Source organism: Hylobates moloch, unplaced genomic scaffold (genome assembly GCF_009828535.3).
Source record: "Hylobates moloch isolate HMO894 unplaced genomic scaffold, HMol_V3 SCAFFOLD_12, whole genome shotgun sequence".
NCBI lineage: Eukaryota > Metazoa > Chordata > Mammalia > Primates > Hylobatidae > Hylobates > Hylobates moloch.
Genome location: NW_026652287.1, coordinates 11,928,395 through 11,946,450, shown reverse-complemented (window position 1 = coordinate 11,946,450; position 18,056 = coordinate 11,928,395). Strand labels below are relative to the sequence as shown.

Below are 18,056 nucleotides of genomic sequence, written 5' to 3'. Positions count from 1 at the left end.
TATATTCTTCACTGACTCCATCCTCAGACAAATCTTTAGTGGCACAACAGTCTCCACAGTTTGGTTTTTCCAGAGGTCACATACAAATAAAGCACAAGTCTGTTTAAAAAAAAAAAAAAAAAAAAAGGCGGGACTGGGCACTGTTGCTCATGCCTATAATCCCAGCACTTCGGGAGGCCAAAGCAGGCAGATCACTTGGGCTGAGTTCAAGACCAGCACACGGGCAACATGTCGAAACACAATACAAAAAAATGCAATAATCAGCCGGGCGTGGTGGGGCACGCCTGTAGTTCCAGCTACTCAGGAGGCTGAGGTAGGAGCATCGATTAAGCCCTAGAGGCGCTGCTGTGATCTTGCCACTGCACTCCAGCCTACATGACAAAGTGAGACCCTGTCTCAAGGGAAAAAAAAAAAAAGAGATCAATTGCCGGGCGTGGTGGCTCACGCCTGTAATCCCAGCACGTTGGGAGGCCAATCCCAGGCAGGTTGCTTGAGGTCAGGAGTTCAAGACCAGCCTGGGCAACATGGCAAAACTCTGTCTCTAGTAAAAATACAATAAATAAATAAATAAACTAGCAGACGTGGCTGTGCACGTCTGTGGTCCCAGCCACCTGCGGGGCTGAGGCAGGAGAATCGTCTGAACCTGGGAGGCAGACGCTGCAGTGAGTTTAGATCGGGCCACTGCATTCCAGCCTGGGCGAAAGAGTAAGACCCTGTCTCATAAAAAAAAACACACACACAAAAAAGTAAATCAACTCTTGATTGTTTGCACAAGCCAAGGGAAGAGTGACAAAGATAACTGCAAAATGACAGATAATCCAAAAATCAGTTTACACAGACTACTGGAATACCTTTTCCATATTTATATTTCAATAAGAATGAGTAAAATGATGGGAGAATTCATGTCAAACAAAATACAGCATCACAAGTGAAGTACTTTAAACATATCACTTGGCCTCCCAAGCCTAAGTTTCTTCCTCTGTAAAATAGGGAAATATCACCTACCTCAGAAACTTGTGAGAATTAAATGTGTATATTTAATGCCATGTGTATAGTTCCTTATTTTATTATATTATTAGTCAACTGACTCAGGAACAACTATTAAATAGGAAGCTGTGGCAGGGCACGGTGGTTCACGCCTGCAATCCCAGCACTTTGGGAAGCCGAGGTGGGCAGATCACAGGGTCAGGAGTTCGAGACCAGCCTGGCCAACATGGTGAAACTCCATCTCTACTAAAAATACAAAAAAAGCCGGGCATGGTGGCATGTGCCTGTAGTCCCAGCTACTCGGGAAGCTGAGGCACAAGAATTGCTTGCACCCGGGAAGCGGAAGCTGCAGTGAGCCGAGATGGCGCCATTGCACTGCAGCCTGGGTGACAGAGCGAGACTCCGTCCTAAAAAAAAAAAAAAAGGAAACTGCCCGGTTTCCCCAGTCTCCCCTTATATACCACCCTCTTTCCAGATAATGTAAAAATTTTCTCCATCTCAAAACCTGCTAAAGGTTGAGGGGCTAAGCTCCCTGATTTCAAGGAGTTCCTTTGCCTGTAAAGCAAACAGAGCTGACATTGAAGGATTTTAGTAGAATAAATTTGTAAACTGTCAAACTTCACAAAGTAATCCCTCCTTAGTAGAGCCAACTAATATCAGAGAGAGGTAGTGTGTGTCCAACCTAGCTAGTAAAACATTTTCATTTTCCCCATTTCTTGACCACTGAGTTTCCTATACTTTCAATCATCCATGGCCTCTGTACAGCACAGTAAAAACAGCAAAGCAGCCATTAGGACTCTCAGAGCCACAGCCATTAGGGCCAGAGTATGAGAAGGTCAAGATGAGTAACCACAAGGCATGACAGAAACACCTTTACCTTCATTTCTTACTCTGTCCAGAAGGAAGCTGAAATTGTAATTGTGTTCCCTACGACCTGCTACTGAAAGGCAGCTGTCACTCAAAACTATGAAATTAGCTTAAACCTCTTTTTAGAGCACGTGCTCACCAAGATTTTAATTCTTCCTTCAGGGTTACTTTGTCTCTCAGTTACCTCCTTCTTGAGATTGCACATACATCAATGAAGTTCCCTTAAGAATTATCATCTTCAATCCCCAACTCCCTTTCTCTATGTGAAGACTCAATGAGTTATTGACTTATAACCTCTAACACTATAAATAATCCACTCAAAGTCTTCTACCTAAAACCATTCCTTATTTTCAGATATCACCCATTTCTTGGATGTTTCTCTAGGATAATTATAATTAATGTAGTAAGATCTGTGGCACTTCACAGTTTGCCAAGTGCTTTCTAAAGGTACTCACTGAATCCTTACAGGCTGTGGAAAAGGTAATTCCCTCTATTTTATAGGTAAGGAAAAAGGACCGAAGAACTCACTATCATGTAACAACAAAGCAAGTTGGTGGCAAACCGGACCTCCGAAATAGGTCTTCCAACTCCACACGCCATGCTCGTCCCATTCTATTATGCTCTTTTCTAAGAAGGGAATGTCTACAGTTCTGTCCCAAACCACATTTGCTTCAAGAGTAAACCATCTTCAAACCATTTCTCTAGATTGCAATCAGGTCCCCCACTCCCACAATCATGCCATTTCTTGCTTCCTCACTCTCCAGCTATGACTTCCTTCTCACTACACGATTTCCACTCTTCATGAACACGGCCATCATTCCTTCAACCCGTCCTGCAAATATCCCACCTCTACATGCTAAAGGGAGGCCCCTTATGTTCCTTCCCCCAAACCCTGGCACTCCCTTCTCCGGATATGTAGGTTGTCACCCCATAAACTACACAGTAGCTTGTCGCCCCTTAACGAGCTACTTACTAACTTTAAAAGCCCCACAGAAATGAACCTAACTTGCAGGTCCTCCACCTCCACACTTGGCCCTGGGCGCCATTCCTCTGAGAATAATAGTACCAACCCTTATAAAGACTGCCCATGCCCCACTGTCACCAACGAACTCCTTTTCCAGAAGGAAAAGGAAACAGATTCTTCAAACAGGCTCCTCTTCCAACCTCTTCACCAGGGACTCCCCTCCAAGGCTCGCGGACTCTCCCTTCGCAGTTTTCCTCCCCTCACTCCCGGGCCTCTGCCCACCTCACCAACTCTCCCTGCGCTCCCTGTCCCAGAGCCATGCAGCGGCCCCGCAGCTGCTGCGGCTGCTCCACTCTCCCAACTTAGAAGTTCTGCCTCTATCACCTGTTCTCACTAGAGCTTCCTCTCAGCCCAGCGGCCCACCTTTGCCCTGGCCTGCCTCTCTCCACCCTTTCGAGTCCTCCTGCCCAGGAAACACCCCCACGAGTCAGTTCCGGGGTGCCTGTCGGATTCAACTTCCCATCCGTGGGATTCCCACCCCCGGGGTCATGCTCCCCTTCTCCATCACCTGCTCCGCCCATAGCCAGATGACATCCGCCGCTGCCTCCTCCTCCATTCCCCTTCTCGGACGCCGGGTCCCCGGCCACTCACCGCCTTCCGTGCGCTCCAGCCGCCCCCTCCGGTGGGGAAGAGGGGGGCGTGCACCCCAACCGCGCCCCCCCCCCACGACACGCACCTGTTCCTCCTCCTCTTCCCCTCGGCGGGCCGCGCCGGCGCCCCGACCCCCACCCTCGCCGCGCCCCGGCCTCCCGGAGCCCCGCACTCACCACGAGTAGGTCTGCTCCGCCATGGCGCTGCCTCTCGTGGGCTCCGCTGCAGGCTGTGGCCGGGCCCGGCGGCGGCGGGCTCGCTCGGGCCGTAGCTGAAGGCGCGGCCGGGGTCCGGTGCTTGCTCGCTCGCTGGCTGCACGGCGGGCCGGGAAGGCGGCTGGCGGGGAGAGGCCGGGCTCCGAGGCGGCCCCGCTCCCTGGGCCCCGGGGCGGGGCGGGCTCCGCTCTCGGCCTCCCTCACCCGCGGCGGCGGCGGCGGCTCCGCTGCAGCTCCAAACCCAACATGGCGGCGGCGGCGGCGCGGAGAACAAGGGGGCCCCGGGGCGGGCGAACGGCAAGACGGGCCCGCGCTCACTGCGCGCGGGGCCGCGGGAGCGCCGCGCTCGGGCGGCGGCGGCGGCGGCGGCCGGGGGACATGGCCGGCGGGCGGAGGCGGCGGCGGCTGAGGGGGGCGCTAGGAGATGAGGCGAGGCCACTCGATCACACCCGCCGAGAGGAGGAGGGGCGGGGGCGGGGGCGAGCCTTGGGCCCGCGCGGGTCACGTGCCCAAAACACGCTCACGTGATGCGCGTCCCGCCCCTCGAGCCGGGCCCATGCGCGGAGACGTCGGCTCCTGGGTTCTAGGCGGCTGCTGTTCGCACAGCCGGAGCTGTTGGGCCGCCTCCCGCTGCCTGGTGCCTCCCCCCTCCCCACGCGGAGATGTCGCCTCGGGTACCCTCTTCTGCCCCTTTCTGAGGGGCTGCTGCACCAGCCAATCGGGAACCCCGATGCGCGTCTGTTGGTTGCCACTCAGCTGTCAACCGTCAGTCAACAGTCTGCTGGCCACGGGCGCCCCAACTGTCAGTCAACCTGTCAGTCAACGGGCAGAGGGCTGCATTCCTTCGTTCGTATGTTCCTTGGTTCGTTCATTCAGGTAGCAAATATTCCAGGCAGCCAACCTTTATTGCGCCCAGGCCCGGCACCAAGTCGAATACCCCACGCTTGCCTTCACAGAATCAATCAACAGGGATTTGCTGGGTGCCAACCATGTGTCAACTCACTCTGCCTTCCTAGAGCTTACATTCTAGAGGAAGAGACATAGTCCAAGCCCACAAACAAGATATTTCAGATGCTGCTAAGTTTTACAAAAACATATTTTATAACACAAGGTGAGGGGACAGAGAGTGAGTAGAGGTGTGGGTTACTTTAGATAGGATGGTCAAGGAAGGCCTCGCTTAGGAGGTGACATATGAGCTGACATTGAATGATGACAGAGAGCTGGCCTTGCAAAGATCCACAGGAAAAGAGTTCCTGGCAGAGGGAACAGCAAGGGCAGAAAGCTCAGGAAACCGTCCATTTGGCAGTCTGGAAACAGGCACGGAAGTAAACACAGTAGAGCTAGACCAGAAACCAACAGAGTGAATCTGGGACTTAGAGGGAGAGAGGACGGAGAGATTAACTGAGGCCCCAGGTACTGGGGAATGCTTCCCCAGGAGTGGATGAGGCCCTCTGAAAGGGTGAGAGCCTTATCAAAGAAAAGGCATTCTTTTGGCCGGGCGCGGTGGCTCACGCCTGTAATCCCAACACTTTGGGAGGCCGAGGTGGGTGGATCATGAGGTCAGGAGATTGAGACCATCCTGGTTAACACGGTGAAACCCTGTTTCTATTAAAAATACAAAAAATTAGCCGGGCGTGGTGGCGGACGCCAGTAATCCCAGCTACTCGGGAGGTTGAGGCAGGAGAATGGCGTGAACCCGGGAGGCAGAGCTTGCAGTAAGCCGAGATCGCGCTACTGCACTCCAGCCTGGGCGACAGCGAGACTCTGTCTCAAAAAAAAAAAAAAAGAAAAGAAAAAAAAGAAAAGTCATTCTAGGAAGAAAGAATGGCGTGAAGTAAGGCCCAATTCCAGGTGAGCTTGAATCCGAGAGTGGGATGGGTGATTTGTGCTGGAGTGTTGAGAAAAGATACTGAGAAGGTGCACTGAGGCCAGACTTTGAGGGCCCAACTAAGCCTCCCTGCCAGTTACTGTGTTCATGAATAAAAATAATTAACCAATGCAGCTTCAGAATTTAGAAACATGCCTGGGCAACTCTCCTAGACACCCCTCCAGCCCCACCCTTCACCCCCCAGTTTCTCTGCAGAAGGCGAAACTCACACACCTGAAACCAGCGTACTCAAGCTTCTCTGCAACTTGCCCAACTTTAGGCCAGAATTTAGCTCTGCTCCAGTTTCCCAGGGCCTGCCCAGGCTTACAGGGAACACCACACCCTGAATCTATCTCCAAATGGATCAGTTGGCCATTGCCCATACATCTGCCGCTTGCCTGTTCCCCAAGGGAAACCCTTTAAAGAGAAAGCCAAGTACACTTTCCCTTCAGAAGCAAAGCTCTCCTTCCTTATTCCCCCACTGCTAGGTGCCAGGACCAGTTAGGTTCCAAGTGTTTCCTCCAAAGCTCTATCAGAGAGCCCTGGGAAAAGGCTCACTGATGAGATCGAGGTCCAGCCCGGGCGCAATGGCTCACGCCTGTAATCCCAGCACTTTGGGAGGCCAAGGCGGGTGGATCACGAGGTCAAGAGATCGTGACTATCCTGGCCAACATGGTGAAACCCCATCTCTACTAAAAATACAAACATTAGCTGGATGTGGTGGACCATGCCTATAGTCCCAGCTACTTGAGAGGCCTGAGGCAGTAGAATCACTTGAACTGGGGCAGTGGAGGTTGCAGTAGGCCTAGATTGCACCACTGCACTCCAGCCTAGAGACAGAGTGAGACTCCGTCTTAAAAAAAAAAAAAAAAAAAAAAAAAAGATCGAAGTCCAGGGGAGGGTTTGAGGCAGGGCAACAAGAAAATATCAAATCACCAGGGACCCTTAGTCTTGCTGTTCACAGGAAGACACCAGCCTGCAAAGATCTGTCCAGCCATAAACCCACTGGATGCAGGGATATTAAGAGGAGATGAGAAGGCAAAGGGGCTAAATTCTTTTTTAAATTTAATTAATTTTTTGTTTGTTTGTTTTTGAGACAGAGTCTTGCTCTGTCACTCAGGCTGGAGTGCAGTGGCGTGATCTCAGCTCACTGCAACCTCTGCCTCCCAGGTTCAAGCAATTCTCCTGCCTCAGCCTCCCAAATAGCGGGGATTACAGGCGTGAGCTACCACATCCAACTAATTTTTTATTTTTAGTAGAGATGGGGTTTCACCATGTTGGCTAAACTCCTCGAACCCCTGGCCTCAAATGATCTGCCCACCTCGGCCTCCCAAAGTGCTGGGATTACAGGCATGAGCCACCGCGTCTGGCCACGGGCTAAATTCTTGACATTCATTTAGCTTTCACAACGTTGCCAAGTGCTTTTACAGAAAGCTAACTGTGTCCTTGAACGTGACACAGTCATTCTGAGTTTCGAAGGGGCACAGAGTGAGGCTTTAGGTCCCATGCGAAAGGCCAGAAGCCGTTGGAAGTGGCTTTGGGTGATGCAGAAGCTTTTTCTTTGGAGAGCTAAGAACAAAACAGACCAGACATGTCACTTTTGAAATGAAAATGCCATGCTGAGCCTCTGGGCGATTCACTTGGGCTTTGGTTCCCAGTGAGTCATAGAAGTCAAAGCCAAGTGGAAAGTTGGTGTTGGATGAATGAAACGGGAGCTGCTGGAGTAGGAAAGTCGAGGCCTTCCCAGAAGCAAAGGGACCCTTCTTTTCGGTGGGAAAAATCTGGTGGAAGAAAGGAGGGAGAAGGAGTTTGGTGAAGGTATGGTGAATGAGGAGAGGTTTTCTTCTCTCTGTCTGAACCAGAGACCCCCGAAGTGTTTCTTGAGGAAATGTGGCTGCAGACCCTATAAGAAGCTACACAGCACTTGCCAGGGCCAGGATGATGTCCAGCCCATGGAAACACTGTGTACCTGGTCCCAGGAAGATGAAGTGTGGGCCCAGAGACTAATGGCTTGAGTATCTCAGGCTAAGGTTGCCAAGAAGTAGACGGCACCTCTAGATCCTAGTCAACATCTCTACAGGCTTGAAGTACCCCCAGAGGGCAAGGTTGGAATAAATCTGAAGCCTGTGGCTTGGGTGGGAGCTGCCTAGACTGTGGCATCTGGGGAATGACTTTTTAATTTTTATTTTATTTTGAGACAGAGTCTTGCTCTGTCACACGGGCTGGAGTGCAGTGGCGCAATCTCAGCTCACTGAAACCTCCGCCTCCCGGGTTCAAGCCATTCTACTGCCTCAGCCTCCCAAGTAGCTGGGATTATAGGCACCCACCACCATGCCCAGCTATTTTTTGTATTTTTAGTAGAGACGGGGTTTCACCATGTTGGCTAGGCTGGTCTCGAACTCCTGAGCTCAGGCAATCCTCCCGCCTCGGTCTCCCAAAGTGCTAGGATTATAGGCGTGAGACACCGTGCCCGACTGGGAGCGACTTTTAGTCTCCCTGCCAGCAGCACTCAGCTCCAAGCTGAAGCAGCCCCAAGTGTATCTGTGACATCTCTGGGCCTCAGCCAGGGAATCAGGTGTGCTTGGCAAGAGACTCAGGCATTAGGCTCCCCCCAGGAGGGGTGCTTTGTCTCTCTGCACCCCACTGCAGGTGAGAGCACTACAGCTTGTGCAGTATTTGTTGAAAGAAGCCATGGAGGCTGGGCACGGTGGCTCATGCCTGTAATCCCAGCACTTTGGGAGGCCTAGGCAGGCAGATCGCCTGAGGTTGGGAGTTGAAGACCAGCCTGGCCAACATGGAGAAACCCCATCCCTACTAAAAATACAAAAATTAGCCGGGTGGTAGTGGCACATACCTGTAATCCCAGCTACTCGGGAGGCTGAGGCAGGAGAATCGCTTGAACCCAGGAGGCGGAGGTTGCGGTGAGCCGAGATCCAGCCTGAGCAACAAGAATGAAACTCCGTCTCAAAAAGAAAGAAAGAAAGAAAGAGGCCATGGAGGTGCCTCTAATTATCACCACTGTAATTATAGGATTGCTTCTTCCACCAAGTGTGTTCAAAAGAGACTTGGGGAGTCTCCCCCAGGATGGGTCCTCTGCCTTAGGCACAGACTCCAGGGAGCTGGCATTACCAGGTCTGTCTGGGCTGCTTAAGCATTGTTTCTGAGAACATCAAGGCTCAGGTCTGACCTGGCTCTACCTGTCCCTCCAGCCCATTTCTCCTCACTGTCATCCACCCCTCTCCCCCACACACATGGATGTGCACTTTGTTTATATTCCATAGTGACCTGCTTGCAGCTTCCCCATGGGCTGCATTCTTTTTTGCTTCCAAACCGCTGATCAAGTCCAGGAGGTTTCCCATTGGCTCTTTTTTTTTTTTTTTTTTTAGACAAAGCCTCACTCTGTCGCCGAGGCTGGCATGCAGTGGCGCCATCTTAGTTCACTGCAACTTTCGCCTCCTGGGTTCAAGTGATTCTCCTGCTTCAGCCTCCTGAGTAGCTGGGATTACAGTTGCCCACCACCACCATGCCCGGCTGATTTTTTTTGTATTTTTAGTGGAGACGGCTTTGGCCATGTTGGCCAGGCTGGTCTCGAACTCCTGACCTCAAGCGATCCACCCATCTTTGTCTCCCAGAGTGCTGGAATTACAGGTGTGAGCCACGGCGCCCGGCCTCCCATTGCCTCTTAACTACTGCTCATAGTTTTGGGGGCTTGGCTGCAATGTCACATCCTCCAGGAAATCTCACTTGACCAAAACCTAGGCTGGGTTAGATACTTCTCTGCATTCTCATCATCCTCTGAATTTACCCACATGACACTTGGCATAATGAACTGTCGTCGACTGTTTACTTGTCAGTTTCTCCCTTAGCTTGTGAATGCTTCTTGGGAAGGGATTGTAACTCGTTGCCAGTTATATCCTGTGTGCCCAGCAGAGAGATTAGCCCAGAATAGAAGCTCAATGTCTGTAGAATGAATGTTTGAGTGAAGGGGAAGGCAAGCCAGGATCCTGAACAAATTGTTTTGCCTGATGTCATACTCAACATCCACTTCTGTCCTCTGCAACTCCCTCCTTGACTAAGAGTGAGAGTTCTTAAGGGGACAGAGATACGGGAAGACAGATCAGAAGTAAGGTATATGGTGAGCTTATTAGACACGGGATCACTGCATTCTTTCAACATGGGTTTTCAGAAAGCGTTTTTTAGAGAAGTTTCAGGCTTACAGAAAAATTGATGGGAAAGCACAAAGAGTTCCCATCTAGGCCTCTCCCCCCAGTAAATCTCCCCTATTAACCACATGGTATATTAGTGTAGTACATTTGTTACTGTTCATAAGCCAATAATGAGATTAGGTTTTGCTCTTCATGTTGTACAGTCTACAGGCTTTGACAAATATACTATGGTATGTAACCACCATTATAATGTCATACGGAATAGTTTCACGGCCCCAGAAATCTCCCACCCTCTGCCTATTGATCCCTCCCTCCCCATCAAATTCTGGCAACCACGGATCTTTTTACTGTCTCCATAGTTTTGCCTATTCCACAATGTCTTATCATTGGAATCATACAGCATGTAGCCTTTTCAGGCTGGCTTTTCACTTAGCAGTATACTTTTGATATTTTTCCATGTCTTTTCGTGGCTTGATAGCTCATTTCTTTTTATTGCTGAATAATATTCCATTGTATGAATGTACCAGAGTTTGTTTATCCCTTCACCTATTGGAGGACACTTTGGTTGCTTCCAACTTTTGGCAAGTATGAATAAAGCAGCTCTCAATGTTTGTGTTTCGTGTGGACATGTTTTCAATTTATTTGGGTATACCATGGGTACTATGTATTTTTCGGAAGAATCTTGTTTAATTTCCAAATACTTGGGGCTTTCCTGGATATCTTCTTTGTGGTTGATGTTAATTTAATTCTGTCGTGGTCAGAAAATATGTTCTGTAAGATTTCATTCTTCTGAAGCTTATTGAAACTTGTTTATAGCCAACATATGGTTATTGTAGTGACTATTCCAGGTGCACTTTAGAAGAATTCTATTATTTTGGGGTGCGGTGTTCTATACTAGTCAACTAACTCAAGGTGGCTGATAATGTTCAGGTATTCTATGTCCTTACTGATTTTTTTGTCTAGCAGCTCAATCAATTATTAAGAGATAATTAAATTTCTAATTATGAATTTGTTTACTTCTTCATTTAATTATATCCATTTTTCCTTTATGTATTTGGAACTATGATTAGGTTGATACTTAAAATTGTTATATCTTCTTAATGAAGTGCCCCTTTTATCGTTATGAAATACCTGTCTTAGTTTCTTAGTTTTGAAGTCTACTTTATCTGATATTAATATAACTTTCTTATGATGTGTGTTTTTATTTTAGATCATTTTTCCAACCTTTTACTCTCAACCTCAGTGTGGGTTTGTATTTAAAGTACGTGCCAGCCGGGCATGGTGGCTCATGCCTGTAATCCCAGCACTTTGGGAGGCCAAGGTGGATGGATCACGAGGTCAGGAGATGGAGACCACCCTGGCTAACGTGGTGAAACCCCATCTCTATTAAAAAAATAATAAAAAAAAATTAACCAGGTGTGGCCGGTGACCGTAGTCACCGGTACTTAGGAGGCTGAGGCAGGAGAATGGTGTGAACCCGGGAGGCGGAGCTTGCAGTGAGCCAAGATCGCGCCACTGCACTCCACCCTGGGAGACAGAGCGAGACTCCATCGAAAGAAAGAAAGAAGGAAGGAAGGAAGGAAGGAAGGAAGAAAGAAAGAAAGAGAAAGAGAGAAAGAAAGAGAAAGAAGGAAGGAAGGAAAGAAAGAAGAAAGAAAGAAAGGAAAGAAAGAAAGAAAAAGAAAGAAAGAAAGAAAGAAGAAAGAAAGAAAGAAAGAGAGAAAGAGAAAGAAAGAAAGTAAGTAAGTAAGTGCCGGCTTGTAAACCTAGCAGTTTGGGAGGCTGAGGCAGGCGGATTGTCTGAGCTCAGGAGTTCAAGACCAGCCTAAGTAACACAGTGAAACCCCGTCTCTACTAAAACACACAAAAAAATTAGCCAGGTGTGGTGGCGCATGCCTGTAGTCCCAGCTACTCGGGAAGCTGAAGCAGGGGAATTACTTGAACCCAGAAGGCGGAGGTTGCAGTGAGCCCAGATCATGCCACTGCACTCCAGCCTGGGTGATAGAGTGAGACTCTATCTAAATAAATAAATAAATAAATAAATAAATAAATAAATAAATAAATGTATGTGCCTTGGGCCGGGCGCGATGCCAGCACTTTGGGAGGCCAAGGAGGCAGATCACCTGAGGTCAGGAGTTTGAGACCAACCTGGCCAACATGGTGAAACTCTGCCTCTACAAAAATACAAAAATTAGCCGGGCCTAGTGGCATGCACCTGTAATCCCAGCTACTAGGAAGGCGGAGGCAGGAGAATTGCTTGAATGCGGGAGGTGGAGATTACAGTAAGCCAAAATGGTGCCACTGCACTCCAGCCTGGGCAACGGAGTGAGACTCCGTCTCAAAATAAATAAATAAATAAAACATTTTTTAAAAGTATGTGCCTCGTAGACAGCATATACTTATATATTCTTCTTTGCTCTGCCTGACCATTTCTTTTTCTTTTTCCTTTTTTTTTTTTTTCAAGACAGAGTCTCACTCTGTCCCCTAGGCTGGAGTACAGTGGTGCGATCTCAGCTCACTCCAATTTCCAACTCCCAGGTTCAAGCCATTCTCCTGCCTCAGCCACATGAGTAGCTGGAATTACAGGCACCCGCCACCAAGCCCAGGTAATTTTTGTATTTTTAGTAGAGATAGGGTTTCTCCATGTTGGCCAGGCTGGTCTTAAACTTCCGACCTCTGGTGATCCACCTGCCTCAGCCTCAGCCTCCCAAAGTACTGAGATTACAGGTATAAGCCACAGTGCCCAGCTCCTGCCTAACCATTTCTGTGTTTTAATTAGAATATTTCATTTACATTTGATGTAATTATTGATGTGTTTAGGTTTGGTTCTGCCATTTTGCTATTTGTTTTCTACTCATTCCATCTTTTTTGTTGTTGTTCCACTGTTTCTCCTTTCCTACCTTCTTTTGAGTTAACCGAGTAATTTTTATGATTATATTTTAATATCTCTACTGGCTTTTTTCTTTTTTGAGACAGAGTCTCGCTCTTGTTGCCCAGGCTGGAGTGTAGTGGTGCGATCTCAGCTATCTGCAACCTCTGCCTCCTGGGTTACAGCAGTTCTCCTGCCTCAGCCCCCTGAGTAGCTGGGATTACAGGCGCACACTGCCACGCCCAGCTAATCTTTTGTATTTTAGTAGAGATGGGTCTTCACCATGTTGCTCAGGCTGGTCTCAACTCCTGAGCTCAGGCGATCTGCCTGCCTCGGCCTCCCAAAATGCTGGGATTATAGGTGTGAGCCACTGAGCCCGGCTTTACTGGCTTTTTTAAAGCTGTACCCTCTTTAAATTGTAGTTGTAGTGGCTGCTATAGTGAGTGTGAATCTCATAAGCTTTAACTTATCACAATCTACTTAAAGTTATTATTATTTTTTATTTTTTTTATTTTTATTTTTTGAGATGAAATCTCGCTCTGTCGCCCAGGCTGGAGTGCAATGGTGCGATCTTGGCTCACTGCAAGCTCCACCTCCCGGGTTCAAGCAATTCTCCTGCCTCAGCCTCCCGAGTAGCTGCAACTACAGGTGCCCGCCACCACCCCTGGCTAATTTTTTGTATTTTTAGTAGAGACGGGGTTTCACCGTGTTAGCCAGGATGGTCTCCATCTCCCAACCTCGTGATCTGCCCACCTCGGCCTCCCGAAGTGTTGGGATTACAGGCGTGAGCCACCGTGCCCAGCCTATATTATTATTATTATTATTATTATTTTTGAGCTGGAGTCTCACCCTTTCACCCAGGCTGGAGAGCAGTGGTTCCATTTCGGCTAACTGCAACCTCGGCCTCCCGGGTTCAAGTGATTCTCGTGCCTCAGGCTCCCGAGTAGCTGGGATTGTAGGCACGTATCACCACGCCCAGCTAATTTTTGTATTTTTAGTAGAGACGGGGTTTCACCATGTGGGCCAGGCTGTTCTTGAACTCCTGACCTCAAGTGATCCACCCACGTCGACTTCCCAAAGTGTTGGGATTACGGAAGTGAGCCACTGCGCCCGGCCCACAATCTACTTAAAATTAATATTGTACTATTTCCCATAAAATGTAGGAACTTTGCACAATATAGTTACATTTATTTCCATGTCCACCCTCTTTTGTTGTTCTTATTACATAAATGACCTCTGTTATAAACCCCACAATATAATGTCATAATTTTAGCTTTTAAATAGCCACATCTATTTGGAAAAAAAAAAAAAGTGGGGGCCAGGTATGGTGGCTCATGCCTGTAATCCCAGAACTTTGGGAGGCTGAGGCGGGTGGATCACGAGGTCAGGAGTTCAAAACCAGTCTGGCCAACATGGTGAAACCCCGTTTCTACTAAAAACGGAAAAATTAGCTGGGCATGATAGCGCATGCCTGTAATCATAGCTACTTGGGAGGCTGAGGCAGGAGAATTGCTTGAACCGGGACCCGGGAGGTGGAGGTAGCAGTGAACCAAGATCGCACCACTGCACTCCAGCCTGGGTCCAGCCTGGGCTACAGAGCAAGACTCTGTCTCCAAAAAAAAAAAAAAAAGGGTGAGAGGGGGACGCAACCACAGCTGAAGAACAACCGCCAGTTGAACTGTTTGTGAAGGCTGGCAGTGATGGGGCCGAGACTGGGAACTGCCCCTTCTCCCAGAGACTGTTCATGGTGCTGTGTGTCACAGGAGTCACCTTCAGTGTTACCACCATTGACACCAAGAGACAGACCGAGAGAGTGCAGAAGCTGTGCCCAGGAGGGCAGCTCCCATTCTTGCTGCATGGCACTGAAGTGCACACAGACACCAACAAGATGGAAGAATTTCTGGAGGCAGTGCTGTGCCCTCCCAGATACCCCAAGCTGGCAGCTCTGAACCCTGAGTCCAACACAGCTGGGCTGGACATATTTGCCAAATTTTCTGCCTACATCAAGAATTCAAACCCAGCACTCAGTGACAATCTGGAGAAGGGACTCCTAGAAGCCCTGAAGATTTTAGACAATTACTTAACATCCCCCCTCCCAAAAGAAGTGGATGAAACCAGTGCGGAAGATGAGGGCATCTCTCAGAGGAAGTTTCTGAATGGCAACGAGCTCACCCTGGCTGACTGCAACCTGTTGCCAAAGCTACACATAGTACAGGTGATGTGTAAGAAGTACCGGGGATTTAACATCCCTGAGGCCTTCCCGGGAATGCGTCAGCACTTGAGCAATGCTTATGCACGGGAAGAATCCGCCTCCACCTGCCCAGATGATGAGGAGATCGAGCTCGCCTATGAGCAAGGGGCAAAAGCCCTCAAATAAGGCCCTCCTGGGACTCCCTCAACCCCCTCCGTTTTCTCCACAAAGGCCCTGGTGGTTTCCATATTGCTACCCAATGGACACACTCCAAAATGGCCAGTGGGCAGGGAATCCTGGAGGACTTGTTCTGGGATGGTGTGGGGAAGAGGGGATGAGGGAAAGAAATGGGGGGCTGGGTGAGATTTTTATTGTGGGGTGGGATGGGCAGGACAACATATTTCAGTAATAAAATAGAGAAAAAAATGAAAAAATAAATAGTCACATCTCTTAAAGAAACAAAGAAAAAAATTTAAATACAATTTAAAAATATTTACTCACCTGTTTACCATCTCAAGTATTTTTTATTCCTTTCTATAGATCTGAGTTTTTTTTTTTTTTTTTTTTTTGAGACAGAGTCTCACTCTGTCACCCAGGCTGGAGTGCAGTGGCACCATCTCGGCTCACTGCAAGCTCCGTCTCCCGGGTTCACACCATTCTCTCGCCTCAGCCTCCCGAGTAGCTAGGATTACAGGCATGCGCCACCACGCCCAGCTAATTTTTTGTACTTTTAGCAGAAACGGGGTTTCACCATGTTAGCCAGGATGGTCTTGATCTCCTGGCCTCGTGATCCACCCGCCTTGGCCTCCCAGAGTGCTGGGATTACAGGCATGAGCCACCGCGCCCGGCCCTATAGATCTGAGTTTTTATCCGGTATCAACTCCTTCAGCCAGATGAGCTTTCTTTGATGTTTCTTTTTTTTCTGAGACGGAGTCTCACTCTGCTGCCCAGGCTGGAGTGCAGTGGCATGATCTCGGCTCACTGCAGCCTCCGCCTCCTGGGTTCAAGTGATTCTCCTGGCTCAGCCCCCTGAGTAGCTGGGATTACAGGTGCCCACCAGCATACCTGGCTAATTTTTGTGTTTTTGGTAGAGATAGGGTTTCACCACGTTGGCCAGGCTGGTCTCAAACTCCTGACCTCAAATGATCCGCCCTTCTCAGCCTCTCAAAGTGTTGGGATAACAGGCGTGAGCCACTGTGCCCAGCCAACGTTCCTTGTAATACAGGTCTGCTGGTGACAAACTCAGTTTTTGTTTATCTGACAATGTCTCTATTTTGTCTTCATTTTTGAAGGATAGTGTTACTGGATATAGAAATCTAATTTGAGCCAGGCGCGGTGGCTCATGCCTGTAATCCCAGCACTTTGGGAGGCTGAGGCGGGTGGATCATGAGGTCAGGAGATTGAGACCATCCTGGCTAACACAGTGAAACTCTGTCTCTGCTAAATATACAAAAAAATAGCTGGGCGTGGTGGCGGGCGCCTGTAGTCCCAGCTACTCGGGAGGCTGAGGCAGGAGAATGGCATGAACCCGGGAGGCGGAGCTTGCAGTGAGCTGAGATCGTGCCACTGCACTTCAGCCTGGGCGACAGAGCGAGACTGTGTCTCAAAAAAAAAAAAAAAAAGAAATTTGACTATGCCATGCCTTGGCAGATTGTTTTGTATTCAGGCTGCTTGGGTTTCACTGAGATTTTTGAATCTATAAATTTTCTTCGACTCTCGGCCTTCAGCTCAGAGGAGACCAAGGTGCAACTTTCTTCAGTCTCCTGAATCCGGGTTCATCCAACACCAGCCGCCTCCACCATGCCGCCAAAGTTCAACCCCAATGAGATCAAAGTCATATACCTGAGGTGCACCAGAGGTGAAGTCGGTGCCACTTCTGCGCTGGCCCCCAAGATCAGCCCCCTGGGTCTGTTTCCAAAAAAAGGTTGGTGATGACATTGCTAAGGCAACGAGTGACTGGAAGGGCCTGAGGATTACAGTGACCATTCAGAACAGACAGGCCCAGATTGAGGTGGTGCCTTCTGCCTCTGCCCTGATCATCAAAGCCCTCAAGGAACCACCAAGAGATAGAAAGAAGCAGAAAAACATTAAACACAGTGGAAATACCACTTTTGATGAGATTGTCAACATTGCTCGACAGATGTGGCACTGATCCTCAGCCAGAGAACTCTCTGGTACCATTAAAGAGATCCTGGGGACTGCCCAGTCTGTGGGCTGTAATGTTGATGGCCGTCACCCTCATGACATCATAGATGACATCAACAGTGGTGCTGTGGAATGCCCAGCCAGTTAAGCACAAAGGAAAATATTTCAATAAAGGATCATTTGACAACTGTGGAAAAAATAAAAAAATAAAAAAAATTTGTCTTCGAATAAATTTGAGAAATCAGCATATACATTGTCAAATATTTTAATGCCCCATTCTCCCTCTTCTGTTTTTCTGAAATTCAAATTACATATGGTATATAGAACTTTTTTATTTTTATTTTTAAAATTAAAAAAAGATGGAGTTTCACTCTTGTCACCCAATCTGGAGTGTAATGGTGTAATCTCAGCTCACTGCAACCTCTGCTTCCCGGGTTCAAGCGATTCTTCTGCCTTAGCCTCCTGAGTAGTTGGGATTACAAGCATGTGCCACCACGCCTGACTAATTTTTGTATTTTTAGTAGAGACACTTTCTCCGTGTTGGTCAGGCTGGTCTCGAACTCTCAACCTCAGGTAATCTGCTTGCCTCAGCCTCCCAAAGTGCTGGGATTACAGGAGTGAGCCACTGTGGCTGGCAATTTTTGTGTTTTTAGTAGAGATGGAGTTTCACCATGTTGGCCAGGCTGGGTATATAGATCTTTTAATGTTGCCTCCCAAATCCATAAAACTCTGTTTAATTTTTTCAGTTATTTTTTTCTCTCTCTGGTCTTTAGAATAAATAATTTGTATTGCTTTATCTTTATATTCACTGACTCCTTTGTAATCTTCATTCTGCTATTAAATCTATCAAGTTGATTTTTCATTTCAGTTATTGTACTTTTTAGTTCTAGAATTTCCATTTTTTTTTTTTTAATAGTTAAAATTTCTCTTCTGAAGTTCCGTATCTGTTCCTTCATTATGACTACATTTTCGTGTAAGGCATTGAAAATGAGGCTGGGCATGGTGGCTCACACCTGTGATCCCCAGACTTTGGGAGGCCAAGGTGGGCAGATCATCTGAGGTCGGGAGTTCAAGACCAGCCTGGCCAACATTGTGAAACCCCATCTCTACTAAAAATACAAAAATTAGCTGGGT

The 18,056-nt window shown here is 48.4% G+C and overlaps 2 protein-coding genes and 1 pseudogene across 2 annotated transcripts in view; 2 read left to right on the top strand and 1 right to left on the bottom strand.

The window, feature by feature from the left end:
* Positions 1-4,153, bottom strand: part of SPPL3 (signal peptide peptidase like 3) — a 142,836-nt gene extending 138,683 nt beyond the window's left edge. The window contains exon 1 of the mRNA XM_032168505.1: positions 3,646-4,153. Coding sequence (XP_032024396.1) covers positions 3,646-3,668 — 23 coding nt within the window. The 5' untranslated portion in view covers positions 3,669-4,153. The remainder of the gene's footprint in view (positions 1-3,645) is intronic.
* A 10,162-nt stretch (positions 4,154-14,315) lies between these two features.
* Positions 14,316-14,963, top strand: LOC116477806 (chloride intracellular channel protein 1-like). Its single transcript, XM_032761880.1, has one exon. The coding sequence runs from the start codon at positions 14,331-14,333 to the stop codon at positions 14,961-14,963; it is 633 nt and encodes a 210-aa protein (XP_032617771.1). The 5' UTR covers positions 14,316-14,330.
* A 1,614-nt stretch (positions 14,964-16,577) lies between these two features.
* LOC116477805 (large ribosomal subunit protein uL11-like) lies at positions 16,578-17,070 on the top strand (annotated as a pseudogene).
* Positions 17,071-18,056: the final 986 nt, after the last annotated feature.